Below are 24913 nucleotides of genomic sequence, written 5' to 3' on the forward strand. Positions count from 1 at the left end.
TGCATGACATCGTTAACTTTTATGTCAATGCACTGATTCGAATCAGTCAATCTTACCATCCCTACAATGGGCTGGTGTGAGTGAGTGGAGGTAGGGCTAATTTTCATATTCATAGAGACAAGATGTGGAGTTACATTCAATATATTTTAATGCGTGCACAATTATTTTTCAAGGAAATAAAAGCTCTGAAATATGTAGTTTTAAACTACGAGTTTTAAAGGATACAATAAATGACTACAGGGGGACTTTAAGAATATGCGGCCCCTTTAAGAAACATGACACGCTGCGCACTGTGGATGCGCAGAAGAGAGAAGCGAGAGAGACGAGACGAGCTGAAGATTTCATCAGTCGAGGCTGAAAGTGATCCCGAACGCGAATGAAGGACAACTGTGTAATATTTTCTTCGGATGTCGTATATTTCCAGTCTTTAGGTGAGAGACGTTACCAGATTACATAGTTTAACATAACCAGCTCCTCGAGTTTGTGTGTCTTTAAAAAGGGATACAAAAACGAAAATTCTGTCATCATTTAACGTTACTCACCCTCAAGTTGTTGCAAACCTCTATGAGTTTCTGTATTCTGCTGAACACAAAGAAATTTATTCTGAAGAACGATTAAAAACAAACAAATAGTATTTTTATTTTTCTACTATGTCGTCAATGGTGCCAAATAACTGCTTGGTTAATCGTTCTTCAAAATATCTTCCTGTGTGTTCAGCAGAAGAAATAAACTACAGGTTTACAACAACTTGAGGGTGAGTAAATGATGACAGAATTTTCATTTTTGGGTGGAGAGCACCTCATTGTTGGACATGAGATCCAGGGGACCGAGTTGGATCTAGATCTCAAGGGGTCGAGATAGGATATGGGTGGAGGAGATTTTGTGTTCTGCAGTGGGGACCATCTTCTTTATGGAGTGCGTTGTGTGTCCTGGTTTATTATTATTAGAGTGTAATAATATGTTATGTTAGTACTAGAGTGTTTTTTTTTTTTCACAGACTCTGTTCAGGACTCCAGACTAACTGTTTTTACTAGGAACCCTGTAGCCCATAACTGATATTTTCTTTAGGAGCACAGCTTAAATCAACCTGCAGCGCAGTTATTCACATTTCCCCCCATTTTGATTGTCTCACTGACAAATGCCTTAAACTGTATATTGTAATTGCTGTACGTTAAGTTCACTGGGCTCCAGACTAACATTTGAAGGCAGCGGCACTGGAGTCACTAAGTTCTACAGAAAGTGGTAATACTGTGGAGCTGACAATAAAAAAACAGAGCTGAATTTGAGGCGTAGATAAAATTAACTTCAATTATTATCAAGCATAATGTCGTATATTAATTTAAAAGCAAAACCAGGGAAAAATTGATATGGGAGGTCCTCAGCAACCACTTACATAATTATGGTAATCTCTTATTGTTTTATTATTTAAATAAGTGTGACTTTTACAAAATCTGGAAACTTTTATTTTGATAAAAATGCACAATCTTTGAAGGATGAACAAAAAAATGTTTTGGTCATCACATTAAAAATAACATTTAAATATAATTTGCTTTTTGAAGTGCTGGATGATGATGTGTAGTACTCGTAATCATTTGATTTTTTCTGTCAATATACCGTAGAGTTGATGTTATGGGTAGTTCACCAAAAAATGAAAATTATGTTATTAATGGCTCACCCTCATGTCGTCCTAAGCCCGTCAGACCTCCGTTCATCTTCGGAACACAGTTTAAGATATTTATATTTAGTCCGAGACCTTTCTGTCCCTTTATTGAAAATGTATGTACAGTATACCAGACTGATCTCATGAAATGGCGTATGTTTGACACGCCAATTCGTATTTCCATTTTTGAAAAGCGCCTAGCGACAAATCTAGCAACTTTTTGGACAAATTTTAGCTACTTCCAAATGTTGCCAGTACTGTCCTGCGAGCGCGAGGTCTTGATTTTTTCCGTGTCGAACCTGTTCAGTGCATGGCCGAGAGGAGCAGCAGCACATTCTGCACACGACTTACGTGAATGAGCGGCAGTGTTTAATTTAAATAAAAATATCTGTTAATATGCACTGTCCTGGTAAATATAATAAAAAAATTAAAAAAATTCAGTAACTTCTCTTTGGCAGATCTGGCGTCCATCCCACGGCAATTCACCAATAAATACTGGGAATATTCCCATCATCCTACAAGAGAAGGACAAACTCCAGGAGTAGCAGCTGAAATCTGTGAGACTGTTAAAGATGGAGTTTATTAAAGAGGAGATTGAAGACATGACTGATCCAGAACCATCCAGAATAAAACATGAAGATACTGAGGAACAAATAGGTTGGTGTCCATTCTCGATTCTTCATTGCTTTGGTAGCTGTGAAGTGATTAGCAGCACATGAAGGAAAAGTTCTATGGAAATTAGAGCCCGACCAATGAAGGATTTTGAAGGCCGATACCGATGCAAATATTTTGGTGTTTTAAAATCTGATATTCCGATATATATATATATTTATTTATTTATTTTAAACTGGACATTATTGTCACTAATTTTGTCATGCTTATTTGAGTTAAGAGAACTGATGGGGATGTTCTTTTAATTGTTATTCAAGCAATGTATATAACGAGTGTTGCCAACAGGAACGGTGTAGAGTGCCCTCTGGTGGACAAACTGTACAACTCCAACACTCATGACATGGTTCAAGCATGTTTCGTCCGTTTTTATTTTAGTTTTGAAATATTCATTTATCGGCCATTATAACTGCCGATACAGATAGTTTGGAAAATACCTAATATCGGCCGATAATATCGGTCTGGCTCTAATGGAAATGCTTATATTATTTTAATTGACATATTTTATGTACTTTTCATATTTTAAATTTTCATAATCATCATTTTGTAGTCTATAAAAGTTGTCAAACGCAATTTTGATCACATTAACCAGAGAATGACAGAACTAAACTTTGGCATATCAAAGGTCTGATACTTGATATCTGTTGCTTTCTGCTATTAAATCAGGGTTCACTTGAACTTATTGTAATGTTCTGTTTATTTTAGATCGGATGGAAGTGAAAGAGCAAAGACAACAATTGGAGAAAATTGAGGAGGAACAACATGACTTTAAAATTCAAGAAACAAAGGCCAAAAAGACGCACACCTGCACTCAGTGTGGAAAGAGTTTCAGTCACAAAGGAAACCTTAACTCACACATGAGAAATCACACTGGAGAGAAACCGTATCCATGCACTCAGTGTGAAAAGAGTTTCAGACACAAAGGAAACTTTAACAAACACTTGAGAATTCACACTGGAGAGAAACCGTATACATGCACTCAGTGTGAAAAGAGTTTCAGTCAAAAAGGAGACCTTAACAAACACATGAGAATTCACACTGGAGAGAAACCGCATACATGCACTCAGTGTGGAAAGAGCTTCAGTCTAAAAGGACAGCTTAACACACACATGAGAATTCACACTGGAGAGAGACCGTATCCATGCACTCAGTGTGGAAAGAGCTTCAGAGAAACGTCAGCTTTCCGTGTTCATCTGCTCCGTCACTCTGGAGAAAAACCATATAACTGTCATCAGTGTGGAAAAGATTTTCACTCGTCGTCATGTCTAAACAAACACCTGAAAGTTCATTCAGATGAGAAGCCTCATGTGTGTTCTCTCTGTGGAAAGAGTTTTTCAATAATGAATCGTTTAAAACTGCATCAGAAAACACATAATGAAGTGAGAGATTATCTGTGTTTTGACTGTGGGAAGAGCTTTACTTCATCAAGTCATCTCAAACTGCATCAAAGAACTCATACTGGAGAAAAACCTTACAAGTGCTCATACTGTGACAAGAGTTTCGCTCATTCTGGAACCCTGAAATATCATGAGCGAGTTCACACTGGAGAGAAGCCATATTGCTGTTCTCAGTGCGGGAAGATTTTTATTTCATCATCAAATCTAAAGAAACACCTGATAGTTCATTCAGATGAGAAGCCTTATGTGAAATAGTTTTTCAGGGCTGGACAGTTTTAAACAGCACCTGAAAACACATAAGTGAAGTGAGTGTAATGTGTGTTGTGACTGTGGGAGGAGCTTTACTAGATCTAGTCATCTGAAACGGCATCGAAGAATTCATACTGAAGAAAAACCTTACAAGTGTTCATACTGTGACAAGATTTTCACTCAGTCGGGAAACCTGAAATCACATGAGCGAGTTCACACTGGAAAGAAGCCCTAATACTGTACTCTAGGTAGGGATGGGTACGGTATTTTTTTGGACTGGTTAATTATTGGGTCAATACTGGACCACTGATAAGCTTCAGGACAAATTATATTTATACATATACAAATTATATATATATATACTTGCATTGTTTTATGTCTGTATACTTCTGTATCAATAGCATTAAACAGAAAAAGACCATTGTGTCTTTAAAAAACAGTTGAATTGTGATCGTTTTATGTAAAAACTTAATTTAATGTAAAACCTGGGGCCGATTAGCTTCGAAATCTTGACGCACCCTAGCGGCAGAAAAAATTATTTCGCAGCCAGTGTGATCTAGCAACTCTCCATAGACGTTTTAGCTGGAAAAACCAAACTCTGGTCAGACCAATTACATCGTGTATAGAGTCGGCGGGCGGGCTTAACATAATGACGACAGAGTTGCGACGGTTCACTGCTACTTGAAAACAAACAATGGCTGCTGCTGGCGAACAGCTGTCTTTCGATTCGGCTTTGACTACTTCGCTACTCTGGATGATGTGAACTGAAGCTTTTCTTTGAGCCGACTGGATACGGTAAAAGTTTAATATATCAACTTGCTCCACTGGTGGGAAAACGCATGAGACTCAGCCAGAATCCGCTTGTGATTGTTGTCTCACTATTGTTAGCACTCCTGGAGGACCAGGTAAATTAAAGGACGATGTTTTAACTACCGCCACTCCAGCACGCAGTAGTCTCTCGGCAATGCTTAAAGCAGCATTATGACGTTTTTTAAATTTTGCTCTGGGGATCCCCCTACAGTTGCAAACAATATTGTCTTCCACTACTGTCGTAAAATCTGTCATGACTACGCCAGGAAATACACGCGTGCATTTGTTGACAAGCGATACCCCTGAACTCTGCAGAAAGAAGGAGTTCTCACATCTTGGGCAGACTGCCAGCGTTGCGTGTGAAATGTCTTCACAAAAATTACATATTTGAGCGTTTGTCTATCTTTGAAAAAATAAATAAATAAAAAATTTCTTTCTGAAGAAATATATGCCAATGTACCTGGGATTGGCATATATATTTCTTAAGAAATACATTTTTTTATTTTTTCAAAGAAAAAAACAACGCTCAAATATGTCATTTTTGTGATCAAAGACGAGTTTTAAGGGATACAATAATTGACTGCAGGGGACTTTAAGAATATGCGGCCCCTTTAAGAAACATGACACGCTATGTGCGCACTGTGGATGCGCAGAAGAGAGAAGCGAGAGAGAGAGAGACGAGCTGAAGATTTCACCAGTTGAGGCTGAAAGTCACGCTGTTAACGGTCGTGGACGAAGGAATATTTTCTTCGGATGCCGTATATTTCCAGTCTGCAGGTGAGAGATGTTACCAGATTACAGAGTTTAACATTAACTAGCTCCTCGAGACGGGTTTGTGTGTAAGTAACGTAAGGGTTAATGCCCGACGAGGTGCCCGACCATAAGAGTCCTCCGCTGCAGCTCAGTTACACATGATGGTCCTGTTATTTCTCCCAGTTGTTGGACAAGCATTAAACAAACGTTTTTGTTAATGCAAATGCATTCAAATTCACAATATTTCTATCAGAAAATAGAGGTTCAATTAATTTAAATGTAAGTAAAGTAATTCAGTGACTTCTCTTTGAATTTGGCAGATCGGCTTTCCATCCCACAACAATTCACCAATTACTGGGAATATTCCCATCATCCTACAAGAGAAGCACAAACTCCAGGAGTAGCAGCTGAAATCTGTGTGACTGTTAAAGATGGAGTTTATTAAAGAGGAGATTGAAGACATGAGTGATCCAGAACCATCCAGAATAAAACATGAAGATACTGAGGAACTAATAGGTTGGTTTCTTGATTCTTGATTTTTCATTGCTTTGGTAACTGTGAAATAATAAGCAGTATAGGAATTAAATTTTTTGATAGAAATGCTTATATAATTTTAATCAGCATCTTTTATGTTATTTTAAAGGGGTCATGAACTGGCTTTTTAAATTTTATTATATTGTTGTCTGAGGTCAACTTATGACGTTCGCTTGGTTTTTGCATTCAAAAACATCAAAATGAATAAGTTATAGGCTATTTTGTACCCTAGTTTTGAGCCTAGCTGAAAAACGCTCGGTTTTTATGGGCGTCTCACACTGAAGACTTGGAACTTGGAAATAAACGCCCACTGCTTTGCATATTATAATGAGTTTCAACTCACCCATCGGTGTACTTGGGGGAAATAGTTTGGAAAACGTCCAATGTTGTAAAATGGCAACCGGAATGATTCGGCCATACATGTTCGACCCAGAGTCCGTGTGTTCAACCATTCCTGTCAGATCCAATATAGACGGCACAGCACCGTTCTTTACTCTTAATTGCTCTGCAAATCCAGTCTTGTTTACAAAACAATCCTCAAAGAAATGAAGCGAAAAAATGGACAATGTTTTACCTCATCAACTGGAACGTCATTAAAAATAAAGTTTATCCATGAAGTCCTATTGGAATCCAGAGGAAGCTCATGCAGCGACTGTCTTCTTCCACAACCAGGCACTGCACAATATTCTGTATTGCTCGGTAGCTCGATCCGGTTTGTCATCACGAGGTAGGCCTATGTTATTTAGCTATGCGTGAATGCGCGAATCGGTGGGCGGGGCTAAACCAGCCGCGTTGATCTTCTTCTTCTGCAGGGGTGGTGTTTTAACCCCTTCGACGTCATAGTTCCCCACTTTGAAAAACGAGTCGTTTGCTGGGGCTGGTGTTAATAAAAGCTTTTATTGGACTAACAAGGACGTTTTCAGTTCTGAAACTTACAGGATATTCTCATAATATGATGACCTCTTAGATACAAAAGCTCAAGGAAAATTTGATTTCTCAGTTCATCAACCCTTTAATTAAAATCTTCTATGCTTTAACAGTTGTCAAACGTATTTCTGATCATGTTAACAAGAGAATGACAGAACAATCTTTCACATCAAATGTCATCAAACTGATTCTGACTTTGTTTATTTTAGATCGCGTGGAAGTGAAAGAGGAAAGACAAGAACTGGAGGAATTTAAGGAGGAACAACATGACTCTAAATTTCAAGAAACAAAAGCCAAAAAGCTGCACACCTGCACTCGTTGTGGAAAGAGTTTCAGTCAAGAAGGAAGCCTTAACGCACACATGAGAATTCACACTGGAGAAAAACCGTATCCATGCTTTCAGTGTGGAAAGAGTTTTTCTCAAGCGTCAGGTCTCAATATTCATCAGCAGGTTCACTCTGGAGGAAAAGCATTTAACTGTGATCAGTGTGGTAAAGGTTTTAATTCACCATCAGATCTAAAACTACACCTGTTAGTTCATTCAGGTGAGAAGCCTTATGTGTGTTCTGTCTGTGGGAAGAGTTTTTCAAAGCTTAACAGTTGTAAACTGCACCAGAAAACACATGATGAAGTGAGAGATCATGTGTGTTGTGACTGTGGGAAGAGTTATACTACATCTGGATATCTGAAACTGCACCGAAGAATTCATACTGGAGAAAAACCTCACAAGTGCTCATACTGTGACAAGAGTTTCACTCAGTCTGAATCTCTGAAATCACACGAGCGAGTTCACACTGGAGAGAAGCCGTACCAGTGTACTGAGTGTGAGAAGAGCTTCAAAGATTCAGCTGGTTTGAGAAATCATCTGCCTATTCATTCCAAAGAAAAAACATTTAACTGTGATCAGTGCGGTAAAGGATTTATTTCATCATCAAGTCTAAAATCACACCTGAACGTCCATTCAGATGAGAAGCCTTATGTGTGTTCTCTCTGTGGAAAGAGTTTTTCACGACTGGTATGTTGTAAACAGCACCAGAAAACACATGATGAAGTGAGAGATCATGTGTGTTGTGACTGTGGGAAGAGCTTTGCTAGAGCTGGTGAGCTGAAACAGCACCAAAGAATTCATACTGGAGAAAAACCTTACCAGTGCTCATACTGTGACAAGAGATTCAATCAGTTGGGAGCACTGAATTTACATAAGCGACTTCATACTGGAGAAAGACCTCACAAGTGCTCATATTGTGACAAGAGTTTCACTCAGTTGGGACAACTGAAATCACATGAGCGAGTTCATACTGGAGAGAAGCCGTACAACTGTACTGAGTGTGGAGAGAGTTTTAGACATTCATGTAGTTTTCTCAGTCACAAGATGAAGTATCATAAGTCGTCACAGTGAGCAACATTTCATATCAAATACTGTAAATGTTTAATGTTTGAAAAATAAGTAAATGTTTTGAGATGATCGAAATATGGAGTTGCTCTCAAAAGAACATTATTTGACTTTGTGAATGATTAGATAACTAGAAATACTTGTTTATATTGTGTTCTGTAGGTTTCAAGTAAATCAGTCAAAACTAACTTAAGCTGGACAATATTTTTTTTCTAGAGCTGCTGTAAAGCCAAAACCATCTCTTTATTTTCTTTTTATCATTGTAAAGCTGCCTTGAAACAATCTATATTGTTAAAAGCACTATATAAATGAATGTGACTTAACTTGACCTACGTTCTTTAGTGATACGAAACGATCTTCCAGCAACTGGATGGCAGTGTCAACAACAACGTTTATCGAATGTTACCTCCATTCTCTTTACTGCATCATTCACAGGCTCATCTGCTAAAGCCTTTTTGAGGTTTAAATGCTCTTCTGTGCCAGCACTGCTTCCAGATTCAGGTACTCGCATGATTATCTCGCTTTTGACAGGACATCAGAGAATCATGTGTCTCTGTACGTCAAACAGAGCTGCATGTTCTTCAAGCTGCATGTTTTCAGATTGCAGGAGTTCATCGGTGGATTTTTGACAGGATATCCAACCAGACCACCGTGCAGTTTTGAAATCTGAATGATCCTATTTCTTCTGCCAGTGACTAGGCCTCGATTCTTGCTGCAGGATCATTTGTTTAGTCTCTGACTTCAGTCAAGGCCTCTCTGACTTTGTTAGTTTGGTACCGTACAGGCTCAATACTATTGACCCTATCCCAGTGTTGTAGTACACGAGACTCGGACTCGGTCTCGAGACCATATTTTAATGGTCTTGGTCTTGTCATGGACTCGTGTCCATTTGGACTCGGAATTGACTCGTACTCGAACATTTTTTTTTTAGGACTCGGAATTATTCCCGAGTCCACTCGAGTTCAATTCAAAATATTTTTCATGATTATTAATGTATGTTAATAAAATATTTCTTTAAATTGATTGACACGCCCAGTGATTGGTGATTTTCTAGTGCGCATGACAAATTGTAATAAAATTACTTTTAACACCACCTACTATGTGCCCTTTTTACCCTAAACTGATCATATTTTTTAAACTCTAAGTAAATTCAGTAAAAAAAAAAAAGGATTTCTCTAAGTAAATAAAAGTAAATTAGGTAATCAACCCTCACTGGTCTCGGTCTCGACTCAGACTCGACCGTCTCTGGTCTCGGACTCGACTCGGACTCGACTCTCTATGGACTCGGTCTTGACTCGGACTCGACTCTCTCTGGTCTCGGTGTCGACTCGGACTCGAGTGAGGTGGTCTCGACTACAACACTGCCCTATCCATCTTATCTCACTCCTAGGGTTGGGTATTGTTTGAATTTGAACGATTCTGATTCCGATTCCTTGTTTCGATTCCGGTTCCTAACGATTCTCGATTCCGGTTCTTCTAAGAGGCAGGGTCAAAAAAGTTTAGCTAACCTTGCTAACCAACGGCCTTTCTGAAGGAAATACTCCTTCTGTAAAAATACTCCTTTTGTCACAAATTTTGCATCTTGCCGAGATTTCGTTATTTTTAGAAAAGTGAAGCCACACTTTGGATCGCCGACGTAAGGTACTCATGTTCGACTCGCGTGGCTATGCCAACACTTCCGGTAGACGCTTCTTCGTTGGTGTTGTTCAGCGGTTTCTTCTTCCGCTCGGCGGACTGTGAATATCGAAACTAGGAATCGAAATTTTAACTTTTGAACGATTCCGGGAAAAATGAAAAGTTAGTCCCGGTTCCAATCGATAGTCGATTCTCGATACCCAACCCTACTCACTCCATTACTTGAGTGTGATCTGGACATGCTTCTTAAGTTTTTAACAAGTTATAAAGCTTCTGAACTATACCAAAGAAGCTAATGGCATCTTCTGACTGATTTGCTGAATCTGCAACCATTAGATTAAGGGTGTGTGTTTCACATGGAACATAAAGAGCACAAACATGTTTTTTTTTCTCACACAAACCGCTCATTTCGTGTCTTAGGCCATCAATGTGTACTTACATTTACGAGTCATTAAATCATGTTTAATTTGGACTTCTCTGTGCATGCACTTTAACGTGGACCTACATACTTGCATTATATGACTGACAGATAAGAACGGTTTGACCGAAAAATGTCAAAGTTGAAAATACTGTGGAAACAAAGACACCTACATCTTGGATGCCCTTGAGGTAAGCTAAAACATATCAAAAATTAATTTCAAAGTGAACTATCCCTTTAACTGTTTAAAAGAAAATACATTTAGGAGTTGGGTCTCTGTCTGTACCTTATGTAACCCAACTGCGATCTTTAGCCCAGAGCTGGACCATTGGTATAGTTTAAAAGTTTTCTAAAACATGTTTCTTTGGCGAGCATCCTTTATAAAACAGGCAAATATATTTAACTGTGTTCATGCAGAATATAGCGATCAGTCACGTACATTCAAGGTCACTGTCATCGTATTTTGCTTTATTACAATCGTAATAAATTAACATGAACATTTATTACAACCATAATAAAGGGGGCTGCGGCCCACAGGTTGAAATGCACTGTTCTACGTGACTCTCGCCTCGGTCTGTGTAGAGTAACTTCACATTCACTAACAGCAGTGGTGATGAGAGAAGGCACAGAGAAATCAATCTACAAATAAAATATTGGTCACAAATGAATGGCCACTTTCTCAATAATAAACGTATAGGGCTTCTACTAATAATTAAATATAAAACAATCAATGCATCACATCATTATGCATACTTTTATGTCGATGCACTGATTCGAATCAGAGAAATACCATCTACAATGGGCTGGTGTGAGTGAGACAAGGTGGAGTTACGTTTAATCTATTTTCAAGGGGGAAAAAAGGCTCAAATGTGTCATTTTGGCTATCAAAGACGAGTTTCAAGGGATACAATTATTGATTATAGGGGGACTTTAAGAATATGCGGCCCCTTTAAGAAATATGACACGCTGCGCACTGTGGATGCGCAGAAGAGAGAAGCGAGAGAGACGAGACGAGCTGAAGATTTCATCAGTTGAGCCTGAAAGTGACGTGGATGGAGGACAAATGTGGAATATTTTCTTCGGATGTCGTATATTTCCAGTCTGCAGGTGAGAGATGTTTCCAGATTACAGAGTTAAACATTAACCAGCTCCTCGAGTTTGTGTGTAAAGGTAACGTTTGAGGCCAGGGTTAATGCCCTGGTATCCGTAGGACGTTTAAAACCAGAAGTCCTTTAATTAAAACCCAGACAATGGACACCTCAGAGGTGGTCTTCACCTCTTAACCCGCTTATGGTCACCTTTTTAAATCAATGGTTTATATTTTAATTCATTTTACAATTTTTTTACAAACATTACTTTGGTTTCCTTTGTTACAAGTCTGACGGTTTATTTACAACCATGTCTGCTCACCTTGTTGAACCCTTCAGTTTAGCTAACTTACGAGCCAGAAAGTTAATGTATTTTTAATGTAACTTAGGCTTGTCTAGCCATGGGCGTTACAATTTTATTTATTTTTTACCTATAAATAAACACACAGGTAGGCCTTTGAAAAAGTGCTTTTTGTCAGTCCATCTTCTCTTTTAGGGCTTTTCAACAGAGACAGCAACACAGCAACGCCTCTTTCGATCTCATCTAAAACGTTGGCTCAATAGTAATCAGACCTGTCAGAACTGAAGCCCTGCTGCTGCCATTAGTGTTTCAGTTGTGAATGCATATTTTTTCGTAAAAAATAAAGTTTTTATGACTTTTTCATCTTAATCTGCATCCAACAAATGTTTTAACATGCTTTACTGACAGTGCATGCTACTTGCTGTTGCTGCCTGTACGTAAAACTGCTGTTTTTCAGAACTAATTTTACTGATCTTTAACGATCTGTAGCGGACAAACACATCTGTACAACAGTATTGTTTTATAATTGGCCATTGTTTATAAGGTTTTATGCTTCACTTAGGGTGCCACTGGCAAACAGGACTACTGATGAAAACTAGACGTTGGCTAACTCTGGCATGTTACAGGTGTACTCTTGTTAATATGCACTGTCCTCCTGGTAAATAAAAAATAAAATAATTCAGTAACTTCTCATTTTATTTGGAAGATCTGGTGACCATCCCACAATAATTCACCAATAAATACTGGGAATATTCCCATCATCCTACAAGAGAAGGACAAACTCCAGGAGTAGCCGCTGAAATCTGTGTGACTGTTAAAGATGGAGTTTATTAAAGAAGACATGACTGATCCAGAACCATCCAGAATAAAACATGAAGAAACTGAGGAACAAATAGGTTGGTGTCCATTCTTGATTTTTCATTGCTTTGTTAGCTTTGAAATGATAAGCAGTATGAATATAAATTAAAAATTCTATAGAAATTGTTATTATTTTTTATCATATTGTATGCACTTTTAATAATAATTTTGTAGGCTATAACAATTGGCAAACACAATTTTGATCACATTAACAAGAGATTGACAGAACTAAACTTTGGCACACCAAAGGTCTGATACTTGATATCTGTTGCTTTCTGCTATTAAATCAGGGTTTACTTGAACTTATTCTAATGTTATTTTTATTTTAGATCAGATAGAAGTGAAAGAGCAAAGACAACAAATGGAGAAAATTAAGGAGGAACATCATGACTTTAAAATTCGAGAAACAAAAGCCAAAAAGACGCACACCTGCACTCAGTGTGGAAAGATTTTCAGTCAAAAAGGACACCTTAACGCACACATGAGGATTCACACTGGAGAGAAACCGTATCCATGCACTCAGTGTGGAAAGAGCTTCAGAGAAACGTCAGCTTTCCGTGTTCATCTGCTCCGTCACTCTGGAGAAAAAACATTTAACTGTGGCCAGTGTGGAAAAGATTTTATTTCATCATCAAATCTAAACAAACACCTGAAAGTTCATTCAGGCGAGAGGCCTCATGTGTGTTCTGTCTGTGGAAAGAGTTTTTCAAGAATGGATCATTTTAAACAGCATCAGAAAACACATAATAAAGTGAAATATTATGTGTTTTGACTGTGGGAAGAGCTTTACTACACCCACTCAACTGAAACGACACCAACGGATTCATACTGGAGAAAAACCTTTCAAGTGTTCATATTGTGACATGAGTTTCACCTGAAAAACACATGAGCGACTTCATACTGGAAAGAAGCCCCAATACTGTACTCTGGGTAGGGATGGGTACCAAGAGCCGGTATTTTTTTTGGACTGGTTCATAATTGGGTCAATACTGGACCACTGATAAGCTTCAAGACAAATTATATATATATATATATACTTGCAGTGTTTTATCTCTGTATACTTCTGTGTCAATAGCATGAAACAGAAAAAAACATTGTGTCTTTAAAAAACAGTTGAATTGTGATTGTTTAATGTAAAAACTTAATTTAATGTAAAACTTTTACTTCAGCATCGATTCTGAAAAGCACCTGGGGCCGATTGCACCATCTGGATGTTCATCCAGTCGTAAGACTAAGCTTAACATAAAATGCATTTAAGTCCTACGTAGAATTAATAAATGTTGCACCATCTGGCTGTAGCGCATGAGACTAAAATTTACGCCTAGACAAAGGTAATTGTAGTAAGTAGTGTGAAGTCTATATTTGTTTCCATGATCACCAGGTAAATCAAATTTTTTTTTTCTTTTTTTGCATTTTTTTCTCAGAGCAAATAAAAGCGCCACAGTGTGCAGCACTAGTTTCTGTCTGACGTCCATATTTGTGTGTTGTGTTCTTTTCTTCTTCGCTGGGTATTGGTGCACGTGCTGTTTCGTGTCATTTCCGCTTCGTTTTATCACGTTTATCAGTTAACCCTTTCTATTTTGTAGTCCACACCCAAGTCCAGGAAGGGGAAGCCTGCGGCAACGGACACAGGCAGAGTCGAGGTCGTATTCGTTCATTGGTGATATTAGTCGAGCGCAGGGCAGCCGCCTTTATAACTTGCGTGTATAGGTCATCGATGTTGCCAGTTTTTGATAAATCAGTCATGATCCTTGCTTGTTGCATCAGCAACACTCATCATTTCATTACCAACATTCATTTCGTTGGGTTGCTTCGCTTACAGTGAGGACCAGTTCTGGTTTTGAGCACAGCCGGACTCAGCATTGGTCTAGACTGACTCTGTCAGGTAATGGCTTCACTTTTACCTGTTTGCACTCGTTTGATTTGTTCATTTATATGCCTGTCAGAAATTATTAACTGCATTTCCATTGTACAGACCAGACTAAATTAGGTGTGATCATTGTTTCACAAAAAAGAACTTACTTATTCAATAGTTTTTTGCTCCTGTTTATTTTTGGACACAATACTGCACAACACGACTCTTTAAGGCTTATAGTTCAAAAGAGAACAGTTAAAAAATGTTGAAAAATTCAGATATTTGTGTCACATTTGTTAAGTGAGAATGATTTCTATTTCGTTTTCCACCAAATGTATCTCTCTCTCTCGTCCCCTGTTACTATCATCTAACCAAAAAAAAAAAAAAAGTTAAAGAGTGTTTCTGTCTAAAAAAAGAAAAATAATTATACAGTATGATGAAAGATCAGTACAAGCAAGTATCATAAAATCAAGCAACATATACAAGCAAAAGTGCTGTTTTCCCATGTCATTGATTTTATGTAACAGCTCCATAAACAAGTTATTATTGGGTAACTTTCATTGTAAGCACAAATCAGTTAAAGAAAATATATAACAAAAGTATAACAGTTGATTTACCCAGTTCAGGCAACTAGAGTATTGAAGTCATAAATATGACAATAGTGTTATTTTGCTCTGTATCAATGACGAAAAGTGATTTACTTAAAGTCAATGTTTTGATATTGTTTATGTGGTGTTTTTAAAATGCTTTGAGACAAACCATGTTTGTCCTCACAAACTTTTCTAAAACATGCTTCTTTGGCGAGCATCTTTTATAAAACAGGTAAATATATTTAACTGGGGCTAATTTTCATATTCATAGAACCATGTACTAAATGAGACAAGGATGTGGAGTTACATTCAATCTATTCAAGGAAAAAACGCTCAAATATGTCATTTTGTTGATAAAAGACGAGTTTTAAGGGATATACAATTATTGATTACTGGGGGACTTTAAGAACATGCGGCCCCTTTAAGAAATATGACTCGCTGCGCACTGTGGATGCGCAGAAAAGAGAAAAGCGAGAGACAAGACGAGCTGAAGATTTCACCAGTTGAGGCCTAAAGTGACGCTGTTAACGGTCGTGAATGGAGGAATATTTTCTTCGGATGCCGTATCTTTCCAGTCTGCAGGTGAGAGATGTTTCCAGATTACAGAGTTTAACATTAACCAGCTCCTCGAGTTTGTGTGTGTATAAGTTACGTTAAGGCTTAATGCCATTAAGTCCATCCTTAAAAAATATTCTTGTTTGCAGGTGTTCTGTCAATTCATGCATGTTAACTGGGGACGCGCGCATGCACGCAGATAGTTTTACCTGGATTTCCAGCAGATGTTAACAGCGACAGATTCATGCCCTACTTAATTTACGGATCACCGATTAAAAACGAATATTTCACCAGTTTTATACACGGTATGCGAATAAAGCGCTTTGTTTTTGCATTGTATGATATTTCTTTGTATTTTACGTATTTTAAAGAAGTTTAACATACTTAGTGTCACGCTCAGAAACCACGCCTATGTTAAAAAGGGTCATTCGTTTTCATTGGATGAAAAGACTTGCCAGCGCATTTAAGAAGACGTGTAATAATTTTCTTCTCAACAGCACTTTCTTCTGTGCAGCACTAGTTTCTGTCTGACGTCCATCTTTATGTGTGTTCTTTTTTTTCTTCGCTGGGTATTGGTGCATGTGCTTTTTTGCACATTATTTTATGAATAAGGGTCTTATCAAGCGAAACGATCGCTCATTTAATAAATAAATAACAACTTTTAAGTTTTATAAGCTCAAATGCTCGCCTTGCTCTGTTCTGTGACGCATGTTTGTGACTCTCCTGTTCGAACTTTTTCCAAATCTTTTTACGAGTCATTTGATTCAATCAACGAACGAAACGTGTAAATGTCTGATAAATCACTTTAATATTATCTTACATAGTATTACATTTATATAAATATTTTATATTATATTATTATTATATTTATAGTTCTACGGTGTCACTTTGTCTGTTTGGCTTTTATTTTGAAAAAGGCGCATTTTCTTCTTCTAATGTGTTTTGTGACGCAAAAAACTTCCTGCCACTCTCTCCTCATAATGTGATGCTCACGTGTCGTCGGAAGAACGACCTACGAACTGTGAGAGTGTCAAGAGAGCACGATAGCTGATGGTGGAAACTATTTGAATAGCGTCCTTGGATAGCGGAATGAGTTTTCACGGTGTTCATGGTGCATGGTGCACGTTGAGAGGCATAAATAAATCGACACCCGTTTGAAACTCTCTGCGTCTTGATCAGTAAATCCAAGGGGCCGCTAAAAAACGAACGAGTTGATTCGGGAAAAGATTCGTTCGTTTTGATAAACGAGTTCGAACAGGAGAGTCACACAGTAGTACAGAGCAAGGCAAGCATTTGATCTTATAAAACTTAAACTTCCGCACAACAAGTATTCTCGCCGCTTGATAAACTTATAGTTGAGCCACTGTTGTCACATGGAATATTTAAACTTTTTCTTCAATGACTTTCTGGGCCGTCAAGTTTCAATCCCTAAGGCAGCGATCCATTGCTTATTATTCGCCATATTGAATGCACTTTTAATCATTATTTTGTAGTCTATAAAAGTTGTCAGACACAATTTTAATCACAAGACATTCTAATGTTATGTTTATTTTAGATCGGATGGAAGTGAAAGAGCAAAGACAACAAATGGAGGAAATTAAGGAGGAACAGCATGACTTTAAGATTCGAGAAACAAAAGCCAAAAAGACGCACACCTGCACTCAGTGTGGAAAGAGTTTCAGACACAAAGGAAACCTCAACACACACATGAGGATTCACACTGGAGAGAAACCGTATCCATGCACTCACTGTGGAAAGAGCTTCAGCGATGCAGCAGTTTTACGTGTTCATCTGCTCCGTCACTCTGGGGAAAAACCATATAACTGTGATCAGTGTGGGAAAGGTTTTCATTCGTCGTCATGTCTAAACAAACACCTGAAAGTTCATTCAGATGAGAAGCCTCACGTGTGTTCTCTCTGTGGAAAGAGTTTTTCAATCATGTATCGTTTAAAACTGCATCAGAGAACACACAAAGAAGTGAGAGATTATCTGTGTTTTGACTGTGGGAAGAGCTTTACTTCATCAAGTCATCTCAAACTGCATCAAAGAATTCATACTGGAGAAAAACCTTACAAGTGCTCATACTGTGACAAGAGTTTCACTCAGTTGGGAACCCTGAAAACACACGAGCGAGTTCACACTGGAGAGAAGCCGTACCACTGTACTCATTGTGGGAAGATTTTTATTTCATCATCAAATCTAAAGAAACACCTGAAAGTTCATTCAGATGGGAAGCCTTATGTGTGTTCTCTCTGTGGAAAGAGTTTTTCAGGGCTGGACAGTTTTAAACAGCACCAGAAAACACATCCAGGTGTGAGAGATCATGTGTGTTGTGACTGTGGAAAGAGCTTTACTACAGCTGCCAATCTGGAACGGCACCGAAGAATTCATACTGGAGAAAAACCTTACAAGTGCTCATATTGTGAGACGAGATTCACTCAATCTGGATCTCTGAAAAGACATGAGCGACTTCATACTGGAAAGAAGCTCTAATACTGTACTCTGGGTAGGGATGGGTACCAAAAGCCGGTATTTTTTTGGACTGGTTCATAATTTGGTCAATACTAGACCACTGAAAAGCTTCAAGACAATTTAAATTTATACACAAATTTTATATATATATATATATATATATACTTACATTGGTTTATGTCTGTATACTTAGAAATGTCAATAGCATGAAACAGAAAAAAACATTGTGTCTTTAAAAAAACAGTTAAATTGTGATTGTTTAATGTAAAAAATTAATTTAATGTAAAACCTTTACTTCAGCATCGATTCTGAAAAGCACCTGGGGCCGATTGCACCATCTGGAGGTTCATCCAGTTGTAAGACTAAGCTTTATATAAAATGCATTTTAAGTCCTACATAGAATTAAAAAATGTTGCACCATCTGAGACTAAACCTTACGCCTAGACAAAGGTCCAGTGTGAAGTGTGAAGTCTAAATTTGTTTCCATTGGGAAAATGAAGATAAATAAAACTGTTAGAAAGAGGGCGGGTCTGGTGTACAGGCTACACGATCAGCGGGCTTTCCGGCGTGCAATGAGAGATTGGGCTTTCCAGTAATGAGAAACCACACCAATTTTCTAGATATACAGTATATGGAGACAGAGAATTTATTGAACGTGTTCATTTCAGAAGGGTAAGAGCAGGCAACCCGAATGCTGCAACACTACTGAGTCCGTGATTGGTAGATCAGTGGAGGGTGACGCATCAGAACAAAACACAACTTGACAATATCAACATCAGTCAAGGGCTGCGACTTCACTTTTTAAATGACAATATCCAGGCCGGAATACTGTTGTCAGTGATGTAAGTATTTGAAATGAACATGATTTCTTAATGTCTAGTGACATATCAGGTAAAATTTAGGTTTAATTGAAATAAAATTTCTTGCATACAGCTCCTTTAAGTAAAATTTTGAGGGATCTGTACTTTACTCGAGTATCTTTTTGGGGAGTACTCATGACTTTACTCGAGTACATTTGAGAGGGAAATGTTGTACTCTTTACTCCACTACACTTCTATCCATAACCGTGACTAGTACACTTTAGTACTTCTAAACAAAAAAAAAGAAAAATCTCGGAAACCCTCAATTTGTTGTTTCCCTTTCAAACAGGATTGAATTGTGCAGCCTATCAACAATATATTTTAGCTATTATTTAAAAAAGTGTTAAGTATCAATCGTTAAATGTGTTTGTCCAATTGGTGTGGTCAAATACCGGCACTGAAACGTACTTGCTTACTAATGTAACCTAAGTTCCCTGAGAGTAGGGAATGAGAATTGCGTAGCTATACACAATTGGGGACTCCTTTCATCAGATTTATTGAAGCTTATAATGTATGTAAAATGCATTGCAACTGCACAGTGAGTGACTGAGGGCCCGTCCACACTAATGCGTTTTCGTTTAAAAACGGAGACCTTTTGCTACATTTGCACCTCCCGTCTAGACTCTAGACTAAAACGGGAAAAACCAAGACCTAAAACGGAGAAGTTTAGAAACGCTGTAGTTCCGTTTTGCGTTTTAATCTCCAGAGGGCGTTTTAGTGAAGACGGGACAAAAAGGAGGACTTCAGAAACACTGACGCAGAGGCTCACGCTCAGCTCTATGATTGGGTATATCAGTCATGACGTGTCCTTCCCTGATTCGTCAGCCACCGTTTACACCGGCACGCGGACGCCCAGTGTTGGTGAAAGGTAACGTGATCCGGGTTTTCAGTCGTTTTAATGTGGACGGAGATCAATTCTAAGACGCAGATAAAACGCTGGTGGTGGTATTAAAAACACACCAGCTTTTAATCATTGATTTTAATTCTCCGTTTTTAAACGAAAACGCAGTATTGTGGACGGGGCCTGACTCACTGAATGGCTGTGCTCCAGCAACTGCACATCCAAAGGAAAAGGTGCTTTACCAACATAACCTGTAACCGATTTAATAATAATTTGTGAACCTGCATTCGCCATTATAGCAGGTTTAAATCGACTGAAGGGATAACTTGCCATGTTACTAGTGTGGCAGGGTACGCAATACTCATTCCCTACCCTCAGGGAACTATGGTAATGAAACTGAGGAACAGGGAACTGAGGAAACTGAGGTTATGAAACCAAAATCGCGTTTTAAATTTAATATTAGGGAAATAGACATGAATTTTTAGGAGGCAATATATATAAATTTTTGCACTGAGCAAATCAAAAGTAATAGGCTACGACCCACTGGATGAAGAAGGGTTGGCTCTCCACAAAACAAATATTCATTTTATTTAAATTTTCGTGTTTGTATTTATGAGGGAAAAAATAAACAATGTACGTGACAGTTCTCCGTTACGGACGCGACCACTCTGAAGTGGCACTAAAAGACTGCTTTTTAAAACTTTCACAGAGACCTCAGATGGCACAAAGCCTTTCTCTAAAGTGAATTTCATTTTGTGTTAATTGTAGGTAACACCGATCTTTGTCGTTTTTGTCTGTACTGACAGCAATCCAAATGTACAGAAAAAAAGAGCTCAATGTTAAAATTGACCGGAGTTCTCCTTTAACAGTGCGGAGATATGGTTTACTTAAGAATGTGCGGTCCCTTTAAGAAGAACGACGCCGTGCGCACTGAGGATGCGCAGAAGAGAGAAACGCGAGAGACAGCTCAAGTGTCTATTCCTGTCTTAAAAACAATGGACTGTTGTTGTGACTCTGACTGAAACTTTCAACATTTTATGCTGAAAGTGTTCCCAATTCAAGGATTTTGTCGCCAAATCTATCGACTTTCTCATTGCTGTTGCGACTTTTGAACGTTTTGTAAGGAGCTATTTTGGCTAGACCTAACGTAAAATAAAAAGTAGGGATTTTTTTTAGGGGCTGTTTTTTCGTATTTTACATAGACCTACAGATAGTCGAATAAACACACAAGGATTTTGCTGTGTGGAGAAAACAAACAGTAAGTAGTCGAGCATTTTTGTCAGTTTGCATGTTAGCGTCTTTGTTTCCCTAGCGACGGAATGGGAGATCATGCTTCGAGCTCAAGTTAGCTCGTTAAATGCAAATATAGGAAAAAAGTTATCAGTGGTCTTATCCAGGTTGTACCTAATGATGAATATATAGCGAATAAATTGCGAAAAACATTTTCATTTGCTCCGTCTTGTAAAGGGCAAAAGACCCATCAATTCTTGTTACCTCCATGATCTCCAGAAGTGTAGTAGTATACAGTATTGGTTTCTAACTTGATTAATCTATTAATATATTTCATGCATTATAAGAGCTTAGTAGACATAATATTGTAAAACAACATTAGATAAATCATTATTTAACAATTATAATGTTGATTTATAAATTCATTGTTATAAATTCAAATGTGTATTGGTTTACACATAATTATCCTTTACATATGATATTGTCCTACAATTTGTTACGTTTTACAAAGGAATTTTAAAAAGAGTTGATAAACAGACTATAATGCGCTCTGACAGAGCAGGGGTTCTTTAGAAATAAACAATAATGTAAAATAATATAAAATAAAATATGTTCTGTTGCAAGTTCACATACCTGAGCTTATGTTTTATTGTTGAGCTCAAGCTCAGTTCAAACCTTATTCTTTATAAAATGTCATTAGGGGAAGATGAATGGGACATGAATGTCCTTTATTTTGCCACTATGAAGATCATGGGCAGGGAATTTAACATTAGCCTAAGCTACTAATTTTTAGACTTGTTTGTACTTTGTTTTCATATTTAGCAACTTTTTTGTGAAAAAATATCATTAATTGTCTCATATTTTTGCCATATATACAGATGATATATGTTTACAGATTGCTGAGTTTAACATTAACCAGCTCCAGAGTTTACATGTGTTAGTACTAATGTTATGAAATGTGTAGCGTGTCCTGGTTTATCACTAATTAGAGTGTAATAATATGTTGGCATAGAGGTTTTCATGACCATGTTTCAGCCTGTTGAGACCAATAAAATGTGCTTAATGTTCCACTTTACAGAACATCTCAGTATTAAAACTGTAAATTCAGTAACTTATCTTTGAATTTGGCAGATCTGGTGTCCATCCCACAGCAATTCACCAATAAATACTGGGAATATTCCCATCATCCTACAAGAGAAGCAGCTGAAATCTGTGTGACTGTTAAAGATGGAGTTTATTAAAGAGGAGATTGAAGACATGACTGATCCAGAACCATCCAGAATAAAACATGAAGATACTGAGGAACAAATAGGTTGGTGTCCATTCTTGATTCTTCTTTGTACTCTCACTCATAGAGAATAATGTGTTCGAATTTTAAAAGATGTGGCGCTGCGCTTCTCGTCCGGTGTGCGACCCGCTTTATAGTAAACTCTACTTTTCGCCAGTCCCCCCACAAGTTTCTCACTCACTCCAAACTTTCTTTCTGCTGCTCGATTACCGTTTTCGCCTGGATATTTTACTACCTGCAGTTTGTAATCTGCAGAGTAGGATTTTCTTTTGGGGGGCATTGTGTTTGTGTTCAGTGATAATAGTGATAACAGTTAATAGTGTTTCAGTTTATTTTTTCGAGGTTATGCTACAGGAGCAGCATAGAGCGTCCTCTTGCGGCTGTAGACAGTAATGTTTTCTCTTGGTCATGTCAGTCATTATGAATTAATTTTGATACATAAGTCGCAGGACCAATCAAACTATGAAAAAAGTGTGACTTATAGTCCTGAAAATATGATACTTATCTTAAACATTCCCGGGTATGTCACATAACCTGCTTTCTGGAAAACACCCCTGATCTCTTGTTGTCTTTGCGTTAGAAATGTTAACTTGACTTTTCACACTTATTCTCCTTGAACTGACCTAATATTTATTTACCTAATATGTTTATTTTAGACCAGATTGAGGTGATGGAGCAAAAACACAAACTGAATGAAGTGGAGGAGAAACATGACTTCAAAACTCAAGGAACAAAAGCCAAAAAGCTGCACTCCTGCTCTCAGTGTGGAAAGAGTTTGCAAAATCAACGAAACCTTAACAGACACATGAGAATTCACACTGGAGAGAAACCGTATACATGCACTCAGTGTGGAAAGTGTTTTTCTCAAGCATCAGGTCTCAGTTTTCATCTGTACATTCACTCTGGAGAAAAGCCATTCAACTGTGATCAGTGTGGTAAAGATTTTAATTCGTCTTCAAATCTAAAAAAACACCTGAGAATTCATTCAGACGAGAAGCCTTATGTGTGTTCTCTCTGTGGAAAGAGTTTTTCACGGCCTGACAGTTTTAAAGAGCACCAGAAAACGCATAGTGAAGTGAGAGATCATGTGTGTTGTGACTGTGGGAAGAGCTTTACTGCAGCTGCCACTCTGAGACAGCACCAAAGAACTCATACTGGGGAAAAACCTTACAAGTGCTCATATTGTGACAAGAGATTCACTTTGGCTGGAAACCTGAAAGTACACGAGCGAGTTCACACTGGAGAGAAGCCGTACGACTGTACTCATTGTGGAAAGCGTTTCAAAGATTCAACAGGTTTAAAAATTCATCTGCGCATTCACTCTGGAGAAAAACCGTTCAACTGTGATCAGTGTGGTACAAAGTTCGTTTCGTCATCACATCTAAAAAAACACCTGAAAGTTCATTCAGATGAGAGGCCTTATTTGTGTTCTTTTTGTGGAAAGAGTTATTCAAGGCTGGATCATTTTAAAATGCACCAGAAAACACATGCTGAAGTGAAAGATAATTTATGTAGTGACTGTGGGAAGAGCTTTGCAACAGCTGACAATCTGAAACAACACCAAAGAATTCATACTGGAGAAAAACCTTTCAAGTGTTCATATTGTGACAAGAGTTTCACACTGTCTGGAAACCAGAAATCACATGAACGACTTCATACTGGAGCGAAGCCGTACCACTGTACTCGGTGTGAGAAGAGTTTTAGACATTTATCAAGCCTTCATGCTCATAAGAAAACTTTTTGCAAGTAATTAACATGACAAAATGAAATTCTGTGAGATAAAATATGCAGTTTGTCCTAAAAGCACTGTATAATCTAGATTCTAGATTAAAGGTAAGGTAGGCATTTTTTTTAAAACACTTGTATTTACACTTGTTGAAACGCTTTTTACATCCTGATAGGAATCAATAAATAGACGAAAACATGTACATACACTATATTGCCAAAAGTTTTGGGACATCTGTCTTTACATGCACATGAACTTTAATGGCATCCCATTCTTAATCCGAAGGGTTTCGTATGGAGTTTCAACTCTTCTGGTAAGGCTTCAGAAGAGTTGAAGAGTTAAATGACAGCCCAGGTCATTTCCAGCACTTGTTTTTCCTCAGCTGCATATCAACTGGACTTGATATTTCAGTTGAACAGATTTGTCTCTATATAGACATTTAATAAAGTGTTAATTCAGTCTCAAGTGATTGCTCTATTTATTGAACACAGATAAAGTTTTAAATCATATTAATGAGTTTAAACATTCTATCTTAATACTGTGATTAATATCTTTGGGATGTAGAGTGTTACTGTAAAATCAACCCACATTTTAAAATTAGAGGTCTCAAGTATGTAATCATACCATAGACATATACACTAGACTTCACCTTGGATACGGCAGTTCATTAGAACGAATGCGTCAATAGAGCCGCCATCTTGAAACAGGGGAGCCCCTCCACTTTAATGCATCAGCGTTAATGTAGTAGACACAGGTCTAACGCAAATAAAATCACCATAAATCATCATGAATGCGATTTTTCTT

At 37.8% G+C, this 24913-nt stretch overlaps 3 protein-coding genes, 1 long non-coding RNA gene and 1 pseudogene across 7 annotated transcripts; 4 read left to right on the plus strand and 1 right to left on the minus strand.

Annotated features, from left to right (window-relative positions):
- Positions 1–302: 302 nt before the first annotated feature.
- On the plus strand, positions 303–5132 carry LOC148973397 (uncharacterized). The gene is made up of 3 exons (XM_039660391.2): positions 303–431; positions 2119–2317; positions 3035–5132. The coding sequence occupies exons 2-3, from the start codon at positions 2233–2235 to the stop codon at positions 3979–3981; spliced, it is 1032 nt and encodes a 343-aa protein (XP_039516325.2). The 5' UTR covers positions 303–431; positions 2119–2232; the 3' UTR covers positions 3982–5132.
- On the plus strand, positions 342–24567 carry LOC120470747 (uncharacterized). 3 transcript variants are annotated; one of them, XM_089120730.1, is made up of 3 exons: positions 342–431; positions 22227–22407; positions 23040–24567. In XM_089120730.1, the coding sequence occupies exons 2-3, from the start codon at positions 22323–22325 to the stop codon at positions 24131–24133; spliced, it is 1179 nt and encodes a 392-aa protein (XP_088976856.1). In that variant the 5' UTR covers positions 342–431; positions 22227–22322; the 3' UTR covers positions 24134–24567. The 3 variants fall into 3 exon arrangements, with proteins under 3 accessions (XP_088976856.1, XP_088976855.1, XP_088976854.1); XM_089120729.1 differs by lacking the exon at positions 342–431 and adding an exon at positions 18917–19006; XM_089120728.1 differs by lacking the exon at positions 342–431 and adding an exon at positions 20450–21123.
- LOC120470755 (uncharacterized) lies at positions 5429–10499 on the plus strand. Its single transcript, XM_089120704.1, has 3 exons — positions 5429–5562; positions 5859–6054; positions 7209–10499. Exons 2-3 carry the CDS (start codon positions 5970–5972, stop codon positions 8396–8398), a joined length of 1275 nt encoding a protein of 424 aa, XP_088976830.1. The 5' UTR covers positions 5429–5562; positions 5859–5969; the 3' UTR covers positions 8399–10499.
- Positions 11413–19099, plus strand: LOC120470801 (uncharacterized; annotated as a pseudogene). Its single transcript, XR_016146746.1, has 4 exons — positions 11413–11552; positions 12541–12730; positions 13022–13555; positions 17364–19099. The product of XR_016146746.1 is annotated as an uncharacterized LOC120470801 (transcript).
- Positions 13410–18527, minus strand: LOC148973398 (uncharacterized). The gene is made up of 2 exons (XR_016146749.1): positions 18454–18527; positions 13410–13832 (listed from the first exon to the last, which is right to left on the minus strand). It is a non-coding gene; the product is annotated as an uncharacterized LOC148973398 (long non-coding RNA).
- Positions 24568–24913: the final 346 nt, after the last annotated feature.

The sequence above is a fragment of the Pimephales promelas genome, chromosome 16, assembly GCF_988280905.1.
Source record: "Pimephales promelas chromosome 16, fPimPro1.hap1.1, whole genome shotgun sequence".
Taxonomy (NCBI): Eukaryota; Metazoa; Chordata; class Actinopteri; order Cypriniformes; family Leuciscidae; genus Pimephales; species Pimephales promelas.

What these genes read in the sequence shown, in the direction of transcription:
- LOC120470755 (XM_089120704.1), top strand. Translation starts at nt 5,970, where the DNA reads ATGGAGTTTATTAAAGAGGAGATTGAAGACATGAGTGATCCAGAACCA. An exon ending in AGATACTGAGGAACTAATAG is followed by an intron (nt 6,055 to 7,208) that starts GTTGGTTTCTTG and finishes TGTTTATTTTAG; the next exon opens with ATCGCGTGGAAGTGAAAGAG.
- LOC120470747 (XM_089120730.1), top strand. Translation starts at nt 22,323, where the DNA reads ATGGAGTTTATTAAAGAGGAGATTGAAGACATGACTGATCCAGAACCA. An exon ending in AGATACTGAGGAACAAATAG is followed by an intron (nt 22,408 to 23,039) that starts GTTGGTGTCCAT and finishes TGTTTATTTTAG; the next exon opens with ACCAGATTGAGGTGATGGAG.
- LOC148973397 (XM_039660391.2), top strand. Translation starts at nt 2,233, where the DNA reads ATGGAGTTTATTAAAGAGGAGATTGAAGACATGACTGATCCAGAACCA. An exon ending in AGATACTGAGGAACAAATAG is followed by an intron (nt 2,318 to 3,034) that starts GTTGGTGTCCAT and finishes TGTTTATTTTAG; the next exon opens with ATCGGATGGAAGTGAAAGAG.